Genomic DNA, 19,807 nt, shown 5'->3' with positions numbered 1-19,807 from the left:
AATTATCATTTGCAGCATTTGAATCATTTTAAAGAAAGTAGAGGTACCAGAAAGGGTGCAAGTTCCATCCAGAGCTGAAGCTGGCTGTCACCTTCTCCCCTCTCCACTTCAGTTGTTTTATAAAATCCTTTCCTGGACTTGAACTTTTGAAATATCTGAGTTTTTATATCAGTGTAATGAATGATGAGTTTTACTTTCCCTCATATCTACTAGCTTTGTCAGTTTGCCTTTTAAATTAAAAAAAAAAAGACATGAAAAAGACAATTTAGTATATGTCTGTTATTCTCCCATGTAGCCTCCTTGCAATTTGCTTATGCAATTTTAAGGTTGTGGGTGTGATGCAGACAACTGGTATTTAAAAATTTAAAAAAAGGAATATATCCACATTCCAAACTTTATCACATATCATCCTTTCCTGTTTTATATCAGGTGACAAATAAAACTTTGTAAATTTGCATATCTTTGTTTCTGTATTAAAGTTCTTAGCTGTTAAATGGTCATGTAGAATTTATTTATTTATCTGTATATGTTCTGTGTGTGTATGGGGTGGGGGAGAGAAAGACAGAGAGAGAGAATGGTTTGATGCCACAATATTCTGATTTCATTTGAGTAGTAATTTCACTCTTCGAAGTGATGTAGCATGGCCGGTATTACAAGTATATAAAACCACCAGCTCTTTATATTCCCTGTGTGTTTTGGGAGTGTAATTTTTTTGAACTTCTGTGTCCATATTCCTTCTCAGCCTGCCCAGGTAATATTGTGAGATTTCAGAAAGGAGAGAATAGGAATCTTTAAAAAAAAAAAAAGAAAAGAAAAAAAGGGACACTATGAACTCATCTACAAAACAGAAACAGATCCCTAAGACTTAGTAAACAGTCTTATGGTTACTGGGGAAAGGGGGTGGGAAGGGATAAATTTGGGAGTTTGAGATTTGCAAATGTTAGCCACTATGTATAAAAATAGAGTTTTAAAAAGTGTCTTCTGTATAGTACAAGGAACTGTGTTCAGTATCTTGTAATAACCTTTGATGAAAAAAATATGAAAACGAATATATGTATGTATATGCATGACTGGGACATTGTGCTGTACACCAGAAATGGACACATTGTACTTGACTGTACTTCAATTAAAAAAGAGAGAGAAGAGGAATGCAAAAGTATATAACACACATCAAAAAAAAAATTAGAAAAGAAGGGAGAGAACAGTTGACCCTTATTCGCTAAAGGGCCCGAAAGGACAGACTGGTGACTAATTGGGAGAATCCCAAGATTTAATTGGATAAAAGCAATGATTTTAAAGATGCCAGTTCTTTGACTTTCTGACTTGGAGTATGAGGGTGCATGGCGCGCGCGTGCGTGTGTGTGTGTGTGCGTGTGTGCGTGCGTGCGTGTGTGTGTGTGTGTTCCCTTTCCTTTATTAGAACTTCCCAATGTCGAGGTTGACCATATTTATAAGTAGGGATATTGCAGGTGTTTTGATCATTTTATTATTGCTTGTTGTTAGTGCACCAGCTCCTGACTGCCTTTGGCAGTTGGTAAACAATAGTCTAGAGAATACAAAAAATAACTCATTTCAACCCAAACAAACACTTACTAGCTCTGCCAGCCTTCGAGAGTGGCGGGCAGGAGAAGAAATGGGGCGGCACCCAGCAGAGAGATTTCCTGTAGAACAAAAGCCCTGTAAATTCCAATCAACTGGCCTCCTCCTGCCATTCCCACCCCCACCCATCTTCACCTGCCAGGTTTCTCCTAAACACCAATTTAGTTTTAGGCTAATCTTGGTTGCTCTTTTGGTTTTATTTAGGTGTTAATGCAAAGAAATTATTGATTCTTACTGCATTGACTTAACACATATAGGCAATCTGTCCAGCTTCTCCACTATAGATGAAGCATTTCCTCCCATCTAAAAAGTTCCTTCCCCACCTGTCCCACCTGTGTTCCCTTGCCCCCACCTCCAGGGACATTCATTGAAGGGAGGAGGGTTTCAGAGACAGCTGAGGTGCTCTGGTGGAAGAGCTTCATCACAGAGGTCAGGTATCTGGATATTGTACAAGTGACATGGTAATCTTGCTTTCCATTTCCCTAGTTTTTGGAATACATCTGTAAAATAATAGCAAGGCGATTGCAGGAGTGGAGGAGATTTGTGTATCTGATATTCAGAGGAGACACCTGTTGTGAGTTTGAAATAGTCAGTGGCTGTGAGTCTCAGAGGCTCTGTGTCCAGCTCCTGATGTCAGCAAGCTAGGGTGGTCCTCGAGGCACGGAGGCTGCTCTCCCTGCCTGTAGGGGCCGCTCCCCGGAATGGAGCTCGATGGAGGCAGTGGGGCCAAGGTCTTGAGAGAGAGTCCTGCCTGGACCAAGGATATCATTTCTCTTTTTCATCTCTCTGCGTTTGGAAAACAAACAAACAAACAAAAGTATTTAGAGGTTCAAGTGGGCATTTAAAACATTACAAACAGTTCAGGAAATCCAAATGTCTAATGTGACTTTTTTTAAAAAAGCTTTATTCTGGAGTACTTGTCTATTTTGCTGTGGGAAACAATGATGTATGTAGAAAAAAAATTCTTTGTGACCAGTTTAGGTCTTTCTCCCTCTCTCCTTTCCTCCTTCATGTACTTGGTTAGTTCTTCAGATTATCCTAATAGTTTTAAAATTGTTAAATCCCCTGATGTCTTTAGATTATACATTATAGAATGTTAGGACAAAAAAGTCCTTTAGGAATCACTCGCTAAGCATTTTGTTGTGGTGTGATTTTACTGGCACTTGTTGGAATAACTCTTCTCCGTTCTATGTGTTTTTTTCCAGTATTGCCCCACCTCTCCTGTGACTGTCAGTGACAGGGAGGAGAATTAGCCTGAGTGTCTTTTTCACGTTGGGTGTGGTGTGAGGTGTATTCTATGTGGTGTCCCCTTATAAGCCCAACTTAACTTGGAGAAGAGTATGACCTCTGCTGAAGACACTGTCCGCGAGGACACGTGGTTTGTCCCTGGTAGCCTCACAGCAGGCGAGCGGCGCAGAGAGAACCACGCAGGTGGATCCCTTGTTGCGCGGGAACCACGTGCGGGGCTGCGTTCTGGAATGCTCCCTGGGAAGCCCCGGCAGGGCTTCTTGCCCCACTCACTGGTTAGTCAGTGAGGAGCGTTTGCCTCTCACCATCTTGAAGGTCCCGGGGACCGTGAGGCTCAGAAAGTGGGGCTCTGTCCTGGGACTCTGGTGGGGAAGTAAGAGGAGGCGGGGTGAGGACACGGTCTCCGAGGGGCCGCGCGCTCTAGCGGGCGGACCCGGGTAGGGCGGGGCTGCGCTGAGCAGGGGGTGGGCACTGGGTGGGCCCGTGGGAGGGGCTGGCCTAATACCGGCTGTGTGCGTGCGCGGGAGGTTCCAGCCCCTTCCCCCGCAGGGCTCGTCCTTTTCCTCCTCTGTTGTCTTATAGCCCGTGGGCCAACGCACGCAGTCTTTTTATCGTGGTGTGTCATCTGTCCTCCTCTGGAGGTTCCACACCCTAAAAAATGGACCCTGCCTTGCGTCATGGTTACAAGTGTTGTTAAATGGCCTGCTTCAAAATGAGGCACAGAGGGCATCCCTTCTTCAGGGCCACGGAAGTTTGAATGGGTTTGTGACCCACTGAAGTCTGGATTCTGGCCTGGTCTGGGGCTGAGGATGAGTTTTGTGGGAATGGGGGACCTGCTGCTCTGAGGGTATCAGCACCTGCCCACCCTTCATCCCAACCTCCATCCCGCCTTCCCTCTTCCAATCCCCAGCCCTCCTCTTTCCCAGGCCCCCTATGTCCCCTCCCCTATCTCTTTCCCCCTTGCTAACCCCTCTGCCAGCCCCCAGCCCTCCTTGCTTCCCTCCTTCCTCCTTGGTTCCCTTGGTCCTGAAGAGCCTCGGCTGGAGCCAGGGTAGAGGAGGAGGCAGCAGTTGGAGGAGGAAGGTGGGAGCAGAAATGCAGGACCAGCGTGTGGGGAGCTGCATAGGGTGCCCCAGGGGGTAAGCGAGGTGCTCGTAGTGAGGCGAACCTAGGCTGTTTCCATTTTAAGCCTGCCTTCTAGATCCTGGGAGAACACCTGTATGTTGGGTAGAATAGCAACTTGATGAAAAATGTCAGCTTCGGGTCCTTATCTGTGAAGCTACAAGTGTCGTTTGGTACAGACTGAGTGGAGCTTATCAGATCCCGTTTCCAGCCTGAGCCCACAGGTCCTGAGAAGAGTAGGGAGGCCTTGGAGGCCCAGCCCCCCATCGGGAGACACTTCCCCTATCCAAGGCGGGTTCCTTTTGCCGGTCCCAGCTCTGCCCACGTGGGCATTATTCCCTGCCTGCTCCAGGGCAGCATGGAGGGCAGGGCCTTTCCACCCAAGGAGGTGGCGGGTTTAAGCTCTGAAGGGCAAGAACTCCCTTGGGAAAAGCTGGGCTGCCACAGGGCCTGGCACCTGGGCCTCATTGCACAAAGTGATGACTCAAAGCAAGAGGCTTCCTCAAAGTCTCTGATCCCTTCCGGCATTACTCCCATGCCTAGGTCTTGGCTTTGTTCTATTTTGAGCCTTTCATTTCCATCTCTACCTTAGTACGTCCGATATAAAGTGCTTCCTTCGGACCAAGGAAAGCACCATCAGACGGTGGAAAACAAATTGCCACATGTGATTCTTTTTTTTAGATGAAGTTTGCATTATGTCACAATTCGGCAAGTACTCCTCCAGCAGGGCAGGGCCTGCATGTTTTGGAGCTTGGTGTCAAGGAAAGCTGGCTATTTAACATTTCTACCATCGTGATCAGGAGAGCAGTATTTGTTGAGCTTTTGTTATGTGCCATGCACAGTATTACCTCATTTAATCTTTGCAACAGCCCTGTGAAGCAGGTATTGTTATATCACTCCCATTTTATAAATGAGGAAACTGAAGCTCAGAGCAGTTAAGTAACGTGCCCAAAGCCACACAGCTGGGAAATCCAGACAAGGCTTGGTCCCAAGTGTCTCTGACTCTAGTGTCCATGCCAACCAAGTAAGGGCTACTCTTTGAAGACTCAGTAATGTGCTTCTAGCTGACTTTGCGTGTGTTTCATACCCACCCAGAACAGAAAAATGGTGGTGTTGGGAAGCCAGGAAGGAGGTGGGGGATTAAAGCCGTATGTGTACTAAGTAATCTGCAGTAACACATTCTCAAAGCATAGAGTTACAAGCCTGTGGGATGACTTAATCTGACCAACTAATTTATGGATGAGAGACCGAGCCCCAGAAAGGGAGAGTGAGCTGCACCTGCACAGTGATTTCACACACAGTGCTGTCAGGTGCAGCTCAAAAATGCCAGTATGTGTTCTTATTAGTGATGAGCTTACCTCCTCCAGTGAGAGCCCGTAAGTCCTCCCTCCCCCATCCCCCTACACGTCCCCCTTTCCTGCCTTGGAGCACATGATTTAGATCATCATTGGCACCCACCCCCAACCCCACAGGACCCAGCCCACTCTCTTCACCCCTGAAGACCCCTTATCTGATTTTAGGTTCTCAAAACAAAGGAACTTTGAGTTCAAACCCTGGGTTCAAGTATAGGAGCCATAGGGAGGGAGCAGCCAACGATGGCCTATGTTTTTGTAAATAAAATATCATAGAAGCTCAGCCACATCTGTTCAGTTACGTCTGTGGTTACTTTGGCTCTGCAACGGCGGAGATGAGTGGTTGCAACAGAGACCTTATGGCCTACAAAGACTAAAATATTTACTCTGACCCTTTAAGAAAACGTTTATCAACCCCTGCTGTAGAAGAGTCAGTTGATGTTAAACCTCTAAAGCCGGTCTGTCTCAGATCAGCCTTTCTGTGTGCATGAGCTTTGGCTATAAAGGTTGGGGTCAGTGAGGGGACAGCAGAGGGGAGATAGTGGCTTGTGTCCAGCAAGTCCTTTCAGGTACCTTAATCAGTGGTTCTTAATACACAGACATCTCAAAGGTTATATGTTCACATGAGCTCTGGATTCCCCCCTCCCAATCTGTGACCTAGTTACTTACTCATCTCAAACCATTATTCTCTTTTCTTTACCTGCCACTTCTAATCCATCACCAAGTCTGGTTGGTTCTCCAGATTACATCCTGAAGCTGTCCTCCTTTGTCCGTCCACTGCTGCCACCTGGTCACCTCGGGCCTGGGCTGTGGCATCAGCGGGTCCTCTTCCATTTCCGACCCATTTATTTTTCACACGGCAGCAAGTTCCTGTCTTCTAACTCACCACTCTATTTCCTTCACAGCAGGCATTACAGTCTGTCATGATCTTGCTTGTGTCTTTCTTTCCTTACTGTCTCCTTCTCCCTCCAGAATCCAGGCTTCAAGAGAGCAGCTGCCTTTCTGTATTGTTTTGTATTCACTAGTGCACCCCCGGGTGCCTGGCATGCAGTGGGTACCATATGGGTGAGGGAAAGGACAGGAGTGGGTGGTGTTGGTAACACCCTTGGAGACAGCATATCAAAAACATCAAAAGGGCTTGTTTCAAATTCACCACAAATGCATACCCAGCTCCCTGGCCCATTTTGATATGGGTCCTGCCTCATTAACCCCCTTCCCCAAGCACAGCCCCTCCCCCGCGCTGGGCATCACAAGGAGGGAGGGCCGCCTTCACTTCCAGAAGAGGGCTTTCTCCCTCAGAAGCCATGAGGAGGAAGGAAATGGAAACCGTTTTCTTAGAAGCGTGTGCTACCTTGTAATCCAGTGTACACCAACACACGTGTGTACTCACCTACACAATTCTCAGCATGTCGCTTTAGTACAGATACTTTCCAGTCTATTCGGTTTGGTTCTATTCTGTTCCACGAAGGCAGTGCTGATTGTGACCCATTACCTTGATTTCATGTCCCGTTAATGTATCATGGCCGAGTTTGTAAATAATGTTTAAAATATGATACGTATCCTCAGGAACGCACAGCCCAGTGTGTGGCAGACTGACCAGGGCTGCCGTGCGGGTCTGGAGAGCTGTAGGAGCTGCCAGGGACCCCCCAGGGCCCAGCCCTCTCAGAGAAAAACACATTATCTTTAGATGTAAGATTTAATTTAGATGTTACTCTTACCTCTTTTTTCTAACCTTTCTCACAGAACAGTTCTTTCTGCAATATAGGTTCTCCTTGTCTTTTCCCCTGTTATGAACTGATGTTTTTATTGCTAACAAGGAGTTGGGTGTTATTCCCCAGGTGATTTTTAATTAAAACAACAACTTGGCCTCATCTATATGTTTTCACTCATTTTTTCCTTTTACTTTTCACATTAGTTTTCTCAAGCTGTGTGTGTGTGTAAGAAAGGTCTTCCTTCACAGATATGTTTTTGTCTTAAATACATATATGTACATATATATTAAAATAAATTTTTTAAAGATGAAAATGTATCTTTGCATGGAGATCTTTCTTCCATAAGGGAAGAAATTCCTTATTTTGAGTTACTTAACATTTAATAGTGCATGGTCCTCACAGTTATTATGGTAAAAGAAAGAAAATCATATCCTTTAGATGAGATGCAGATAATTCTGAAAGCTTTGACCCTCAAACTTATTACACAACACTAATCACATTACATCCCTCTCTCCCCTGTTAGGGGCATTAAATGTAATTTTTCCTGGCCGAATAAACTTGAGCATTCTCTCCTCTGCATATTTCCATTTTAAAAGTTTTCAAGTCAACCTTTTTACTATTCTGACTGTTACCTGAAACCAAGGAGAATGCTTGCAAATAAGATGCAGTGCCAATACTAACTCCTATATATAAAATAGATAAACAGCAAGGTCCTACTGTACAGCACAGGGAACTATATTCAGTACCTTGTAATGGCCTATCATGGAAAAGAACATGAATATATACGTATGTATAAATGAACCACTATGCTGTTCACCAGAAATTAACAGAACATTGTAATTCAACTATACTTCAATTAAAAAAAAAGAAGTTAAAGAATTTAAAAAAAGAAAAAAGATGCAGTGGCAGCCCTTTTCTTGCTCCTTTCAAGCTCCGCCTAGAACTGTCCACTGTAAAATCACTAAAGGGATTAGCGGGACCAACAGTGTCCCCATGGGTATGTCCTGAAGATGCTTTAAAAAATTTTTTTCTCTCTGGAAATTCTAAGTGTGAGATATTGAAATTGCTGTCTGGTCCGTGAAAAAAATCTGTCGGCAGTTCCAGACCACCCCGGCCGGAACATGCAGAACTGATGAAGGTGGGGATTGTGATGACTCAAAGCGCAGGCGGATGCCCACCCGCGGTGAGCGGTGGCCCTGACTACGTGCTGACCAGGTTCGGAGTGAAACCTCAGCTTGATGCCCAGCGTGCGAAGACCTGGGCAGAAGAAAACTTGCAGCAGCGGACAGCTTGTTGGGAGCACGGGGCAAGTGACAGGGGGTGAGGGGTGCATGGAAGGCAGGTGGGGGGCTGGCGGAAATCAAGGGGGAATGAAGGGAACTGCTAACGCCAGGTCCGTTTGCTGGAGGCCCTCCCACTGCCCTGCTGGAATTGGGCACTGCTTTTTTGATGGACGGCTGTGGGAAAATCAGATATTGAAAGGCATTGCACAGCCAGCTCTGTTCCCTTTCTTCTGTTCCTGACCCTTGCCCCCCAGATACTGAGTGCCTGTAGGTTCTCCACTATTCTGGGTATTTCCAGTCATGCCTTGGCTGGGCCCCACACCTGGCTCTAAGGGAGCAGGGGGTCTTTGTTTTGCCAATGAGGAAGCCAGGACTTTCTGTGGGACTGTGATTTGCCCAAGGCCACACAGGAAAGAACACCCGTTCTTATTCTAACTCTGCCTCCCTCTTGTACCTGGATCAGTTACCTTGTGGACCCCACCCACCCCCATCTTGCGGTATTTTTTCCTCTTTTGGTCAACAGTAGTGCAGTGTAATAAACAAGATGCTTGGGATTAGGAGAAACCACGTTCTTGGCTTATTGTTATTTCCCTTCATTTCTTTGTCATATTTTTTATTCCCTGTAAGATTAAACGGCCCCACCCTGAAAGCCAGCTTGATGAAAAGAAAAGCCCTGTGGTTCCCAGAACTGAGATAATCTCATTGCAGAAACGTTTGGGTTGCACATGGGCCCTTGGCCCTCCCAGGAGCTGGTCTGGGGACTTGTCTTCTAGTGGATCAGAAAGGCGGGCCCCCTGGCAGCCTTTGAAGGAGTCGGGCCGGGACCACTGCAGCCCAGCAGTATCCCTGCTTTCATGGTTGGTTTTACAGTGTCCAGATTTGGTGGTTAGTGGCCCGGCCCCTCCTCCCGACACCTCTCCACCCCTCGGCTTTCGTTCTCTTCTAAGTGTGTCTGTAGCTTTCCCCAAAGGACAGAATGGAGGGTACAGGGCTGATCACTGATGGCCTGCCTGCTTTACCCAGAAAATCTCATCCATCCCCCTGAACTATTTTGGACTTGAAAATATACACATGCTAGGGAAGGCCACGTAGGGATGTTGACTTTTCCAAAGTTGAAATCTTTCATGTCTTTAAACATCCAGATGGTTAAACTAGGAACTTTGGTATTAAGCCGAGGTAGGTCAGCCTGACTGGGATTGGCTTTGGGGTCAGGCCTGCACCAGAGGGGGTGGGTGACGGGGGTGATCAGAGACTCCAGTCCCTGACCTTTGACTCTGCTTTGAGCGGTTCCCTGTGCCCAGTGCACCAAGGCTGTAGATAGTAAAGAATTTCAACGGGGTCTGTGAATGAAATAACTGTAAGTAAACTATTTGGTAAACTGATGACTGGAATACAGATTATTAAAACTTCTTTAAAGATTTTAGGAATCACTTATTTTTAGTTCTCCTTCTGAGGGATTTTCTTGGACTTTCCCCCATGTAATAGTTACATGATTTTCTTATTTGCTTTCTAAATCTTTCTGTCGTCAAATAGTTGTGAAAATAAGAGTCAGTTGGCTGGAGGCATGGGGTGGGCCCGCGTTGATATAATTTGACTTCTTTTCTCTCCAAATCAGTAAATATTTACAAATGACCTTATCAAGCAGCTTGGGTACATTCAGTCACTTGCAAGCGTGCAGCCAGAGCAGGGGCCGCCCATCGGTCTGCCGCCACTGCCAGCGGGCCTAGAGGAAGACCTCACATTTGCTTTATAAAATGCTCTGCACAGAACGAAAGCTTCCAACTGAGAGTGGGCCTCAGAGCACGTCTCCCTCTTCCATGGAGACAGCTCAATAAAATTTGCATTTTGAAGTTTAACTTCTGAAGAGTCGGGTCTGGAGCAGAATCCTGGGAACTGAGGCATCCAAAAAATAAATACTGGATTCTGGCTTAGGGTTACCACTGCTGCCTGGGCTCTTTTGTGTCTTCGGGAAGGTTATTCCAGAATTCCATTGGAAGCTTAAATGTCGTTCTTTTGTAAGTAGGAAAAAAACAAGTGGATTACTTTTCTCTTTTTGTAAAGTGGCACCCTGTCATATGGTTTGAAAACGTAACTGTCAAATATTTAAAGCAGGGACAGAATTTTGAGGGTGTCTCTGGCCCTCTTTTCCCCTCAACCCTTGAAACCTGACACATTTAAAACTCACTTTTAGAAGAGAAGACACATGTTCTTCAAATTTGACACTGAAAAATAATAAAGGGTTTTGGTCTGTAGGATAGAAAAATTACAATATTATTGTATCAACATCACCTGCAAATAACTTGTTCATTTTGTCAAACTTCATAGGAGTAGACGGAAGTGCATCGTATGGTATTCTGCTGTCAGAGTATAATATTGTAATTAAGGCTGGCAAACAGTGAAGAAAGAAGAGAATGGCTTTTAAACATAAGTAACTATGATAATAAATCTACATCTACTTGCTGCAAAATACTTACTGTCTCTATATTAATCACTTCTGTATTTCAATTTTTTTTGCAGAGTATCGGGAAAGGGTCATTGTGGTGCATAGACCCAGAGTATAGACAAAATCTAATTCAGGCTTTGAAAAAGACACCTTATCACCCACACTCTAATGTGTTCAATACACCTCCTGCCTCTCCTCAGGCATATCAAAGGTAAGCCATCCAGACTATTCTTTTTTTTTTTTTTTTTTTTTTTTTTTTGTCTACTGAAGTTGCATTATTTTGGCAGGGACAGGCACTGAAACTAATCTAATAGGCTGTATGATTTTAAAAATAACTAGATAAGTGAGAAAGAAGTCAAGCAGTCTTGCAGGCATGTCCATTGTATTTTCTGCAAACCTTACCGCTTCTGCTGCTTTGGAGGAATGTGTTTCCTTCCAGAAGGGCATCGTGGTGGGTGAAATAATGTCTTCCCGGGTAGAAACATTTACAAAGGAAAGTCGACAGCTTTAACGTCTCAGTGTGTGGCGGTTTGTCAGGATGAGAGTCCAGGAATGAGTCAGGTAAGCGAGTCTGTCTTCCCATCATCTGAGCAGGAGTGGCTCCAGGTGTTTCACGGAAGGACCCACTCCGCTGTTGTCATCCCCGTCTCCATGTAGACGGTGCTCCAGAGCGATCACTTTGTTGTGGTTACTGGGTGTTTGGCTCTTTAAGGAAAAGAGCAAAGAACAATAGAGACTTCGCTCCTCAGATGCCCATTTGTTTTGAGACTGAGGTCACGGGTGCCATTTTTTACAGAGATGTAATTGGAGGGGAGGATGCATGGCCTGTCATTTGAAAAAAAAAAGGAGGGGGGCGTTAATGTTAGATTAAAAAAAATAACCACGTAACAGAAAACCAAACTTTAAAATTGGTTTTCTCTTACATGGTGCTTGGGTTTGAAATCTGTTCTTCAATTCTACCAAAAAAAATTTTTTTTTGTTTAATGTATAGAAATGTTTAACCACCCAGTTAAGAGACATGATCCTTGGACTTCAAGTTCATGTCAAGGAGGAATGCATAGATTTCAGTAAATTCACAGTCCACATCATTGCAGATTCTTTCCCTAGTCTGGTGTTTGTTTTGCAGAAGGGAACACAAAGTGATCATCTAAAACAGCATTAATGAAGTTCTTGTGCATCTCAGTTGAGAAGCATTCCATCACAGGCCCTAGACAATCAGGCTTCAGCAAGAGACAGGGAGGAACAGCTGGGCTCTCTGAGAAGACTGCTGTATGTCTGCCTTTGCTAGGCGATTAGCGTGATGGTAGCCATAGCAACCGCAGCGTCTCCATAGTAACGCGTAGCCGAGACAGGTGCAGTTGCATCACAAGGCTGTTTGTTGCCTGGCAAAAGGACAGGCCATTAGTACTTAGATATACGCTGTTGCCTTAGAAACAAATAGCCCTACATAGCAACTACAGTTGGTTTGAAAGATTTGAGGGGGAAAAAAAAGATTGTAGCAGCTTTGGGGTATGTTCATAAAAATCAGTGGACGCATACTTTATTGGAAATGACAACTTGAGGTCATATAGCTGTAGGAGATAAAATGGGATTTTCCAGAGCAGCTCAGCCAACATTGTAGAATTGTCCAGAAGGGCAAAGCCATATGCTTGGTTTTCTCCTTGTGGCCGGAGCCACTCCTGAAATGGGAGAGAACCGGGATTGGGGTGGAGACTTGCCGACATACACAGTCAGTGGGGGAGGGGGTGACCCTTGCTACTGGAATGGTTCCCGGAGTCTCGTGTTCCTTTGTCATTCTGCTCTTGTATCTCGCCAGACCCCACAGTAAACCCTTCCCTTCCTCCCAGTTTGTACCTCGGAAGTGTTTCATATCCTTTTAGTTTGAAGAAGTTAAGACCGTAAGTGTTAGTCACTGGGTCTTATCATTGGTTCATTTAGACTAGTATTTTGTTGCCAAACATGACCCCAGGGGAAACACAGTAATTATTTAATAATTTGAAGGATTAGAACAGAGCCCTCGGGGTTGCAGGAGGAATGCATACTCAGGCGAGAGGCTTTCTGAGCTGGCCTAAGCTTAATGACTTCATTTGATTTTTTTAGTAGAGGCATAAAAATGCAGACAAACTGGAACTTTTGTAGTGAAAATAATTTCCAAACGGAAACTTCAGATCTGAAGTTTTCCGGGTCTGTCACATCCAGTTCCTCTTCTCCTAGTGAACTGAGTTAAAAATAAAAATAGTTTCTGTACCTACCTATGCTGGAGCTTCTATTTCCCCTCCATAAAGGTTACTGGATGTAGAGTGAGAAAACTATGAGAGTCCAGCCTGCCTCTTCGGTCTTAACTTAGTAAGAAGAAGTCACTTTTTCTCTCCTGGGGACTATAATCCCTTCATCTGAAAGCTTAGAGTTTGCTTGAGCATCCTCTAGCGTGTCTGATCGTACTTAGGGTCCTAAATGCTGGATGATTGTACAGTGTTTGTATAGCTGACAGTGATGTATTCAATTCCCTTCTAAGTCATCGGGCCACTTGCTGACGTGACTTGGGGAAGATGGAACTGGGACAAAGCAGGTCATTCAGCAGGGACCCAAATGCCAACTTGACAGGATCTGGCCGGGTTGGCTGTGATGCAGGGAATCACCTGTCAGCCCTACAGGATTGCTGTGCGGGGCACCTGGGAGGCGCTTTCACGGAGCTGGTACTTAGCATGCTGAAGATGGTGATTATACTGGGTGGGTGGTTATTGCCAGGACTTGCAGGTGTGCCTGGGAAGTAGGGCTCTGAACCAAGCTGCAGGTGGCTGGGAACTCTGCAGGGAAAATGAGGTCTCTGAAAACACTGCCCCCGAACCTTGTTCACATCCAAATACAATGTTGAGTATTGTAGCACGGAGACTCGCGTCCCTGCCTTCTGGTCTACCCTTGTGGATGTTTGTTGGGGTGTTCCTCTAAACGTGCTTCTGGGATACCACCTTTGTGAATTATTTTTAATTGAAATGCAGATTTCAGTGACACTAGCTCTCATCTTAGTGTGTTAGAGCTGCTGTAACAACGTAACAGCTGAGACCCTTAAACAACAGAAATTTAACTTCTCACAGTTGTGGAGGCTAGCAATACAAGATCAAGGGGTGGGCAGGGTTGGTTCCCTTTGGGGCTGGGAGGGAGAGTCTGTTCCATGCCTCCTGCCTGGCTTCTGGTGCATGGCTGACAATCTATGGCTTAGAAGTATCACCCAGCTCTCTGCCTTCATCTTCCTGTGTACTGTCTCCAAATGTCCCCTTTCGATAAGGACATCGGTTACACTGGATTAGGGGACCAACCTATGCCAGTATGACCCCCTCTTCGCTAATTACATCTCCGATGACAGTTCCCAGATCAGGTCCCATTCTGAAGTACGGGTGACCAGGACTTTAATGTGACATTTTGTGTGGAGGGAGGGGACGGGGACAACACACAGTCCATCCCATAACAGCCCTTTTCTTAGATAAGGCATTTCACTGACAAAAATATAGAGAAACAGAAAGTAAGGAAGTGTTCAAAAAACAAGGATGTCAAAGGTATACCAGAGCCAGTCTGAATTTGCTCCCAGTGGCCAAAGCTGGGACAATTTGAGCAACAAAATAAATAACATAGTATTGGGTTATAACCTGAAATATAAAATACATATATATGAATCCACACTGATATAAATAAATAAATGCTCAAATACATAAATGAGAGTAGAGACAGATTTCCCATACAGAAGAATTCCAGGTAATTTATGTAGACATTCATCATTCAAGGAGTTGGAGTTTACCTCCCCACCCCTTGCGTGGCTGCTCTTACTTTCAGAGAGAAGAGTATGGGAAAAGGGTGGAAAAGAAAGTTTACTGTGGAAAACCTGGCAAACACTACCTCAGCCACGTGATCAAAGCTAACATCACCTGTGATGTTTAGCTGACAGTTTGTACCTTTGATATGATGTCGAGAAATTGTCACTTCACCTCTGTTGTCTTCCTGCCCCAAACCCGTAACTCCAGTGTAATCAGAGGAAAAACATTAGACAAGGTTTGGTCCCCAAAGAGTGGGTGGAACATTCTTCAAAATACCTGACTAACAGTCTTCAAAGCTGTCAGGTCATTAAAAAAAAAACAAAACAAGGAAAGTCTGAGAAACTGTGAACAGCCCAGAGGAGGCTGGGAAGACATGATGACCAAATGGGTAATGGGGTATCTTGGATGGGTTCCTGGAACAGAAAAAGGACATTAGGGAAAAACTAGTGAAACAGGAATAAAGTGTGCAGTTCAATTACAGTAATGCACAAAGGTTGGTTCCTTAGTTGTGACAAACGTACCATAGTCACAGAAGATGCTGACCTCGGGCAGCCTGAGTGCAGGTTATGTGGGAACTCTCTGTGCTGACTTTGTAACTTCTCCATGAAAGAAAAAGCAGTTCCCCCCTCCCTGTGCACTGACTAGTTGGGTTTATCAATTTTAAATATCCAGATCATCCTTGTTGTAACAGAAAGTCAGAATCACTGTATCACTGAGCGGTCTGCCCGACCCACCTAGAGTCTGCCTCTGTCATCTTTATAATACGTCTGAAGAGCTGGTTATCAGGAGCTCTTTCTTCTACCTCATTCTGCTGAGCTGCACAAGGGTCGTTGCTGTAAGTTGGCTGTTACAGTTCTTGGAACTTCATTTCTGTGAAATGGCACTCAGCTGTTCTTGGAAGGGTCCCCGAGGCCGGCCTGGCCACACCCAGTCAGCTTCCTTTACTTCCCAGCTTTTACCAGCGTGGCCTTCAGACTCCAGATCTGGAAAGGGAGGGAGGCTAGTGCACTGGATTTCTTGCCCATACTTCTTCAGAAGAGTCCTGTTACCTGTTTTGATGGTTATGTTGCCCGTGCCCCTCTCTCCTAGACATGAAATTTCTTCTTTCATCCCTTTTTTTTTTCAATTTATTATTTTTATTTTATTTTTATTTTTATTGAGGTACAGTCAATTACAATGGGTCCTTCTCTGGTGTACAGCACAGTATTCCAGTCATGGATATACATGCATATATTCGCTTGCTTTTTTTTTTCCAGTTATAGGTTATTGCAAGATATTGAACATAGTTCCCTGTGCTATACAAAAGAAACTTTTTTAAAAAATCTATTTTTATATATAGTGGCTAACATCTGTAAACCTCGAACTCCCAGGAATTTCTTGTTAAAGAATATGCATATTTTAATGCTTTTAATATAGATATTGCCCAGTTGCCTTCCAATTCTAGATTCTGTTCCAATTTACACTTCTACCAACTTTTTAGGAATTTCCCCTTTTCTAATCTTTCTCCATGTCTAATGGTTAAAAGAACAGTTAGTTCCCCAGTGAGTGACCTTGACTTTTATGACTTTGTTACTTTACAGTGGGGGTCCTTAAACTTTACAGTACTAGCTAGATTCACGCCCTGTAAATTGAGGATGTCCCACAACAATGTTTATGACAACAGATTGTTCTCAAAATTTACGTATATGGATTTATGTAGTATCTGTGCTCTCTGGTATTAGGCACCAATCCAAAATCAGTTTATAGAAAAAATACTGTAATCGTCTCTCACCTTAGGTAGAAACAGGTTTTACGACTAATCAGACAGTATGGTTTATAGAAAATTTCCTGGGTGCTCATTTTTCAGAGAAGGGAAATTTAATAAAATATACCTAATTTGAGAGCCAGCACCAGTGTCGTTTTGTGCTTCCTTTCTTCCAAAGAAATCTCAGCGTCTGATCTGCCTCTGTCTGGTCTGTGAGACGGGCCAGCCACGTTGGCTCTCAATGCACGTAAACCCTGATTGAGGGGACTTGTGTACCCAGACATACCTTTCAATTTTTTTTGTTTAAACATCTTCACTCTAAAAATAATGACAGCATGTTTTATATTTTGTATAAAGTATTGTAGCCTAACATGCACGGAGTTAGAAAAACCCACACGATTTTCATTTGCTGATCTAGGTCTGAAGATTTATTTTTTGGATGACTTTCTCTAAAGTTGACAGAGTCAAAACACTTCAAGAAAGTTTCTGTTGCTTTCACCTTTTTTTTTTTTTTTTTTAATTCTGAACATTTAAGCTTATCATTTATCTCCTAATGTTTCTTTCTCCTTCTCCAGAGCAACTTAATGACTCACAAAAGATACATTAATGGCCTCTCCCTCCCTAAAGAGTTTTGGCCTTTCAGATATGGAGGGTCTTCATGAAAATGACCGATTTTAGTGCTGACTCAGCAAAAGGTTTTATTTGTATCTTGCCTGTTGCCCTATTCACATGTTGTGAGCTTATTCTTTTAATTTAAAAAAATGCCTACGTAGCAGAAAAATACCGCTAAGGATATAGAAATTGTACAGAGTGGTCAGTATATATTTGAATTAAGGAAATCATCAGGAATTCCTCACCAGGTAAGTAAGCGTTGGGGAAGGAGTGAACTGGTAACGGCTGTGGGGGATCTGGTAATGGCTCTGGGAGGAGGTGGGGAAGGTGGGGTGTTTGGGGAGCTCATCCTTTTAGACAATTATAAGATTAGAAAATCCTTAGAATGTTAAGCTTGTTAACATAACCATGTTAATACCACCACTAAAATGCTGAATTTGCACACAGCAAGAAATAGCTTATTCATTGCTTGGATAGCGTCCAATAATTTTTTTTACCTTTTAAGACATCTTTCATTCATCTCATTATTCAAAGTGGTGTACGTTTAATTGTTGGCAGAAGAACTGCAAAGCCCCACAGTAAAATCAGTTTTAACTTGCACTGAAGGAGTTTAATTGTTAGATTGTTGTGTCGTTGCAAGTTTCAATTCAGTCAAGCATAAAGAGTGAATGTGAAGATTTAGACCAGTTGCATCATTATTACACATTACACTGCTTATATTTACTTGTAAGCAACATATTTCCTGGAAACCATAAATAGTTTTCTAAATGCTCCTCATATTCAATACACTTACTTGTGTAACTATAATTGAAAAGGGTGAGGTATTAGGTGTTTTTAAAGCATAAGCTTAAACTGCAACTTTATGCTTAGAGTCATTTATTAAAGAACATTAAATTAAAAAAATCAATATGAAGCATTGTCGTGCTAAATATATAGAAGGATGTGCTAAATTAATGTGATAAAATGGATATGGGATTGAAAGACAAGATTTTCTAATAACAGCACTTCCCGTTTTAAACTTTATTTTGCTAAAAAATTGGAGGAGACAGATCTTAGAAGAAGCTTAAAACTGTAGGGGTTCACTCATAAATATAAAAAAAAATGCTCATTTACAGTCTGAGTTTTAAAAATCCGTTAGTTAGCTATAATTTTATTTGCATATCAAATCATATTATCTATTGACTTCCATTCTATTTTCTGAGTTGGTCTCAGAATGTTTTTAATCTCAGCATTTGCCTTCAGTATGCTGTCCATTGCACATTTCATCCTCATTGTGTCCTACATTTATTTTATTTAAATGGAAAGTAGCCTCTGTTATCTTTGAGCACTTATGTGGTAGGCATATCGCATGAATATTTTTCCCATTCATCCAGTTTTGTTCTGTTTTCACATTCACTTTGAAAGTTGAATGTTTAAGCAGCCGGGCTGATTATACCTATTTTACTCAGTAAAACTCATGGCTGAGAGAGCCACGTGGAGTTCTTTTTCATCCTCTGAACTCTTAGGGTGCCCTCAGTCTCCAGTTTGTCCTCCACTAGCAGAAGTCTTAGGTTCTCTTGAAATCTACTACTGATAAATTTCTGTTGCTCTAACTCCTGAGAGGTTCTGTGTCTCTAATTCCTAGTTAGGAAGTGAAGTGTCGATGAACTCAGTAGGAGTCTGAGGTCTTTGCAGATTTGCTTCCTGTTTATTTGCATCTCCAAATAGCCGGCAGAAGACATGACAGATTCCTGCATCTTAGGCACTGTCAGAGGAGGGCGATGCAAAGTGGGGCTGACCTGCATTCTGCGTATTTGTCAACCCCCTCAGCTTCTCCAAGGGGGAGAAACTGATCCATGTTGGAAATATGAAAGAGCTGTCAAAAAACAGGAAATCAATGATGTACGGTGTGAAACAACAGACCACGTGCTCTTTGTTTTGAAGCAGTGTAAGACTGGCACATTTTTCATCACAACAGAAAATTAAAACCAACCACTTCCACGTCTAAGATTCCTTTTTTTTCCTTCTTCTGGTTACACTAAACACTCCTGGATTTTATAGATAAAAAGGAAGGTGATTAAGAAGTAGAATTGTACTATAATTAGGCTGAACATAGAACCCATCATTCATAAAAGATTTGAGGAAGACAGAATGGGGGGGAAGAATTCATTTACTGTAAGTACGTCAGCAGTGACTTACTTTGGTCAAAAGTGTGCTGTAGGTAGTTTTAGGTTATATTAAGAAAAGATGATTATGGGCAGTAATAAGGGCAGTAATTCCCGCGTTCAGTGTGGACCAGGCCTCACTGGGAAGTTTTTGACCAGGTGGAAGGGGCACTTGGAGATACGGAGAAAAGTGATGAGGCTGTCTAGGGGACCCACCTGTCACTACAGAAGAGCTGGAAATGTATCATCTGGAGAAACACCTTCAGAAGGTCAGCGTGCCAGCCGTCTTCAGCTTCCACTAGGAGGAATTTGGATCCAATGGGGTAAACGTCATAGAAAGAAAGTTGGGCTCAATGAAAGAAAGATCTCTCCTACAGAACAGCATCTAACACTGTGCCAGACACGTACCAGGAGCTGGGGAAATGTTTGGGTTGATGAGTGGGTGGGTGAATGTTTGGGTCGTGTGTGAACGAGCTGCCCTCGGGATGCTAGTCCAGATGAGATTTAATTATTGCTGGAGAAGTGCACGGTCATCCCTTCCAAGTCTTGAGATGTTCTGTTTCTTTGTCTGTTGAGCTGCAACCCCAGGAGAGTGATGGAGTATCACCCCATAGCTTGGTGTTTGCAGTTCTCCAAGCCCACAGTGTAGGTTGGAAACAAAACGCAGGGAAAGTGTGCGTGGCTTTGTTACTCAGAAATGAGAGGTCACGTTCTTCTCTTGAAATTGTTAAGCCTGGAT

General features: G+C 43.6%; 1 protein-coding gene across 4 annotated transcripts in view; it reads left to right on the top strand.

Annotated features, from left to right (window-relative positions):
* FOXN3 (forkhead box N3) overlaps positions 1-19,807 on the top strand; it is a 366,339-nt gene that overhangs the window by 191,074 nt on the left and 155,458 nt on the right. For all 4 annotated transcript variants that reach the window (XM_032482489.1, XM_032482487.1, XM_032482490.1 and 1 more), the window contains one exon: positions 10,834-10,970. In XM_032482489.1, the coding sequence (XP_032338380.1) occupies positions 10,834-10,970 (137 nt within the window). The remainder of the gene's footprint in view (positions 1-10,833; positions 10,971-19,807) is intronic.

This window comes from Camelus ferus, chromosome 6, assembly GCF_009834535.1.
Source record: "Camelus ferus isolate YT-003-E chromosome 6, BCGSAC_Cfer_1.0, whole genome shotgun sequence".
In the NCBI taxonomy this organism is placed as follows: Eukaryota; Metazoa; Chordata; class Mammalia; order Artiodactyla; family Camelidae; genus Camelus; species Camelus ferus.
The sequence above is the reverse complement of the archived record's forward strand: the minus strand, read 5'-3'. Positions and strand labels throughout refer to the sequence as shown.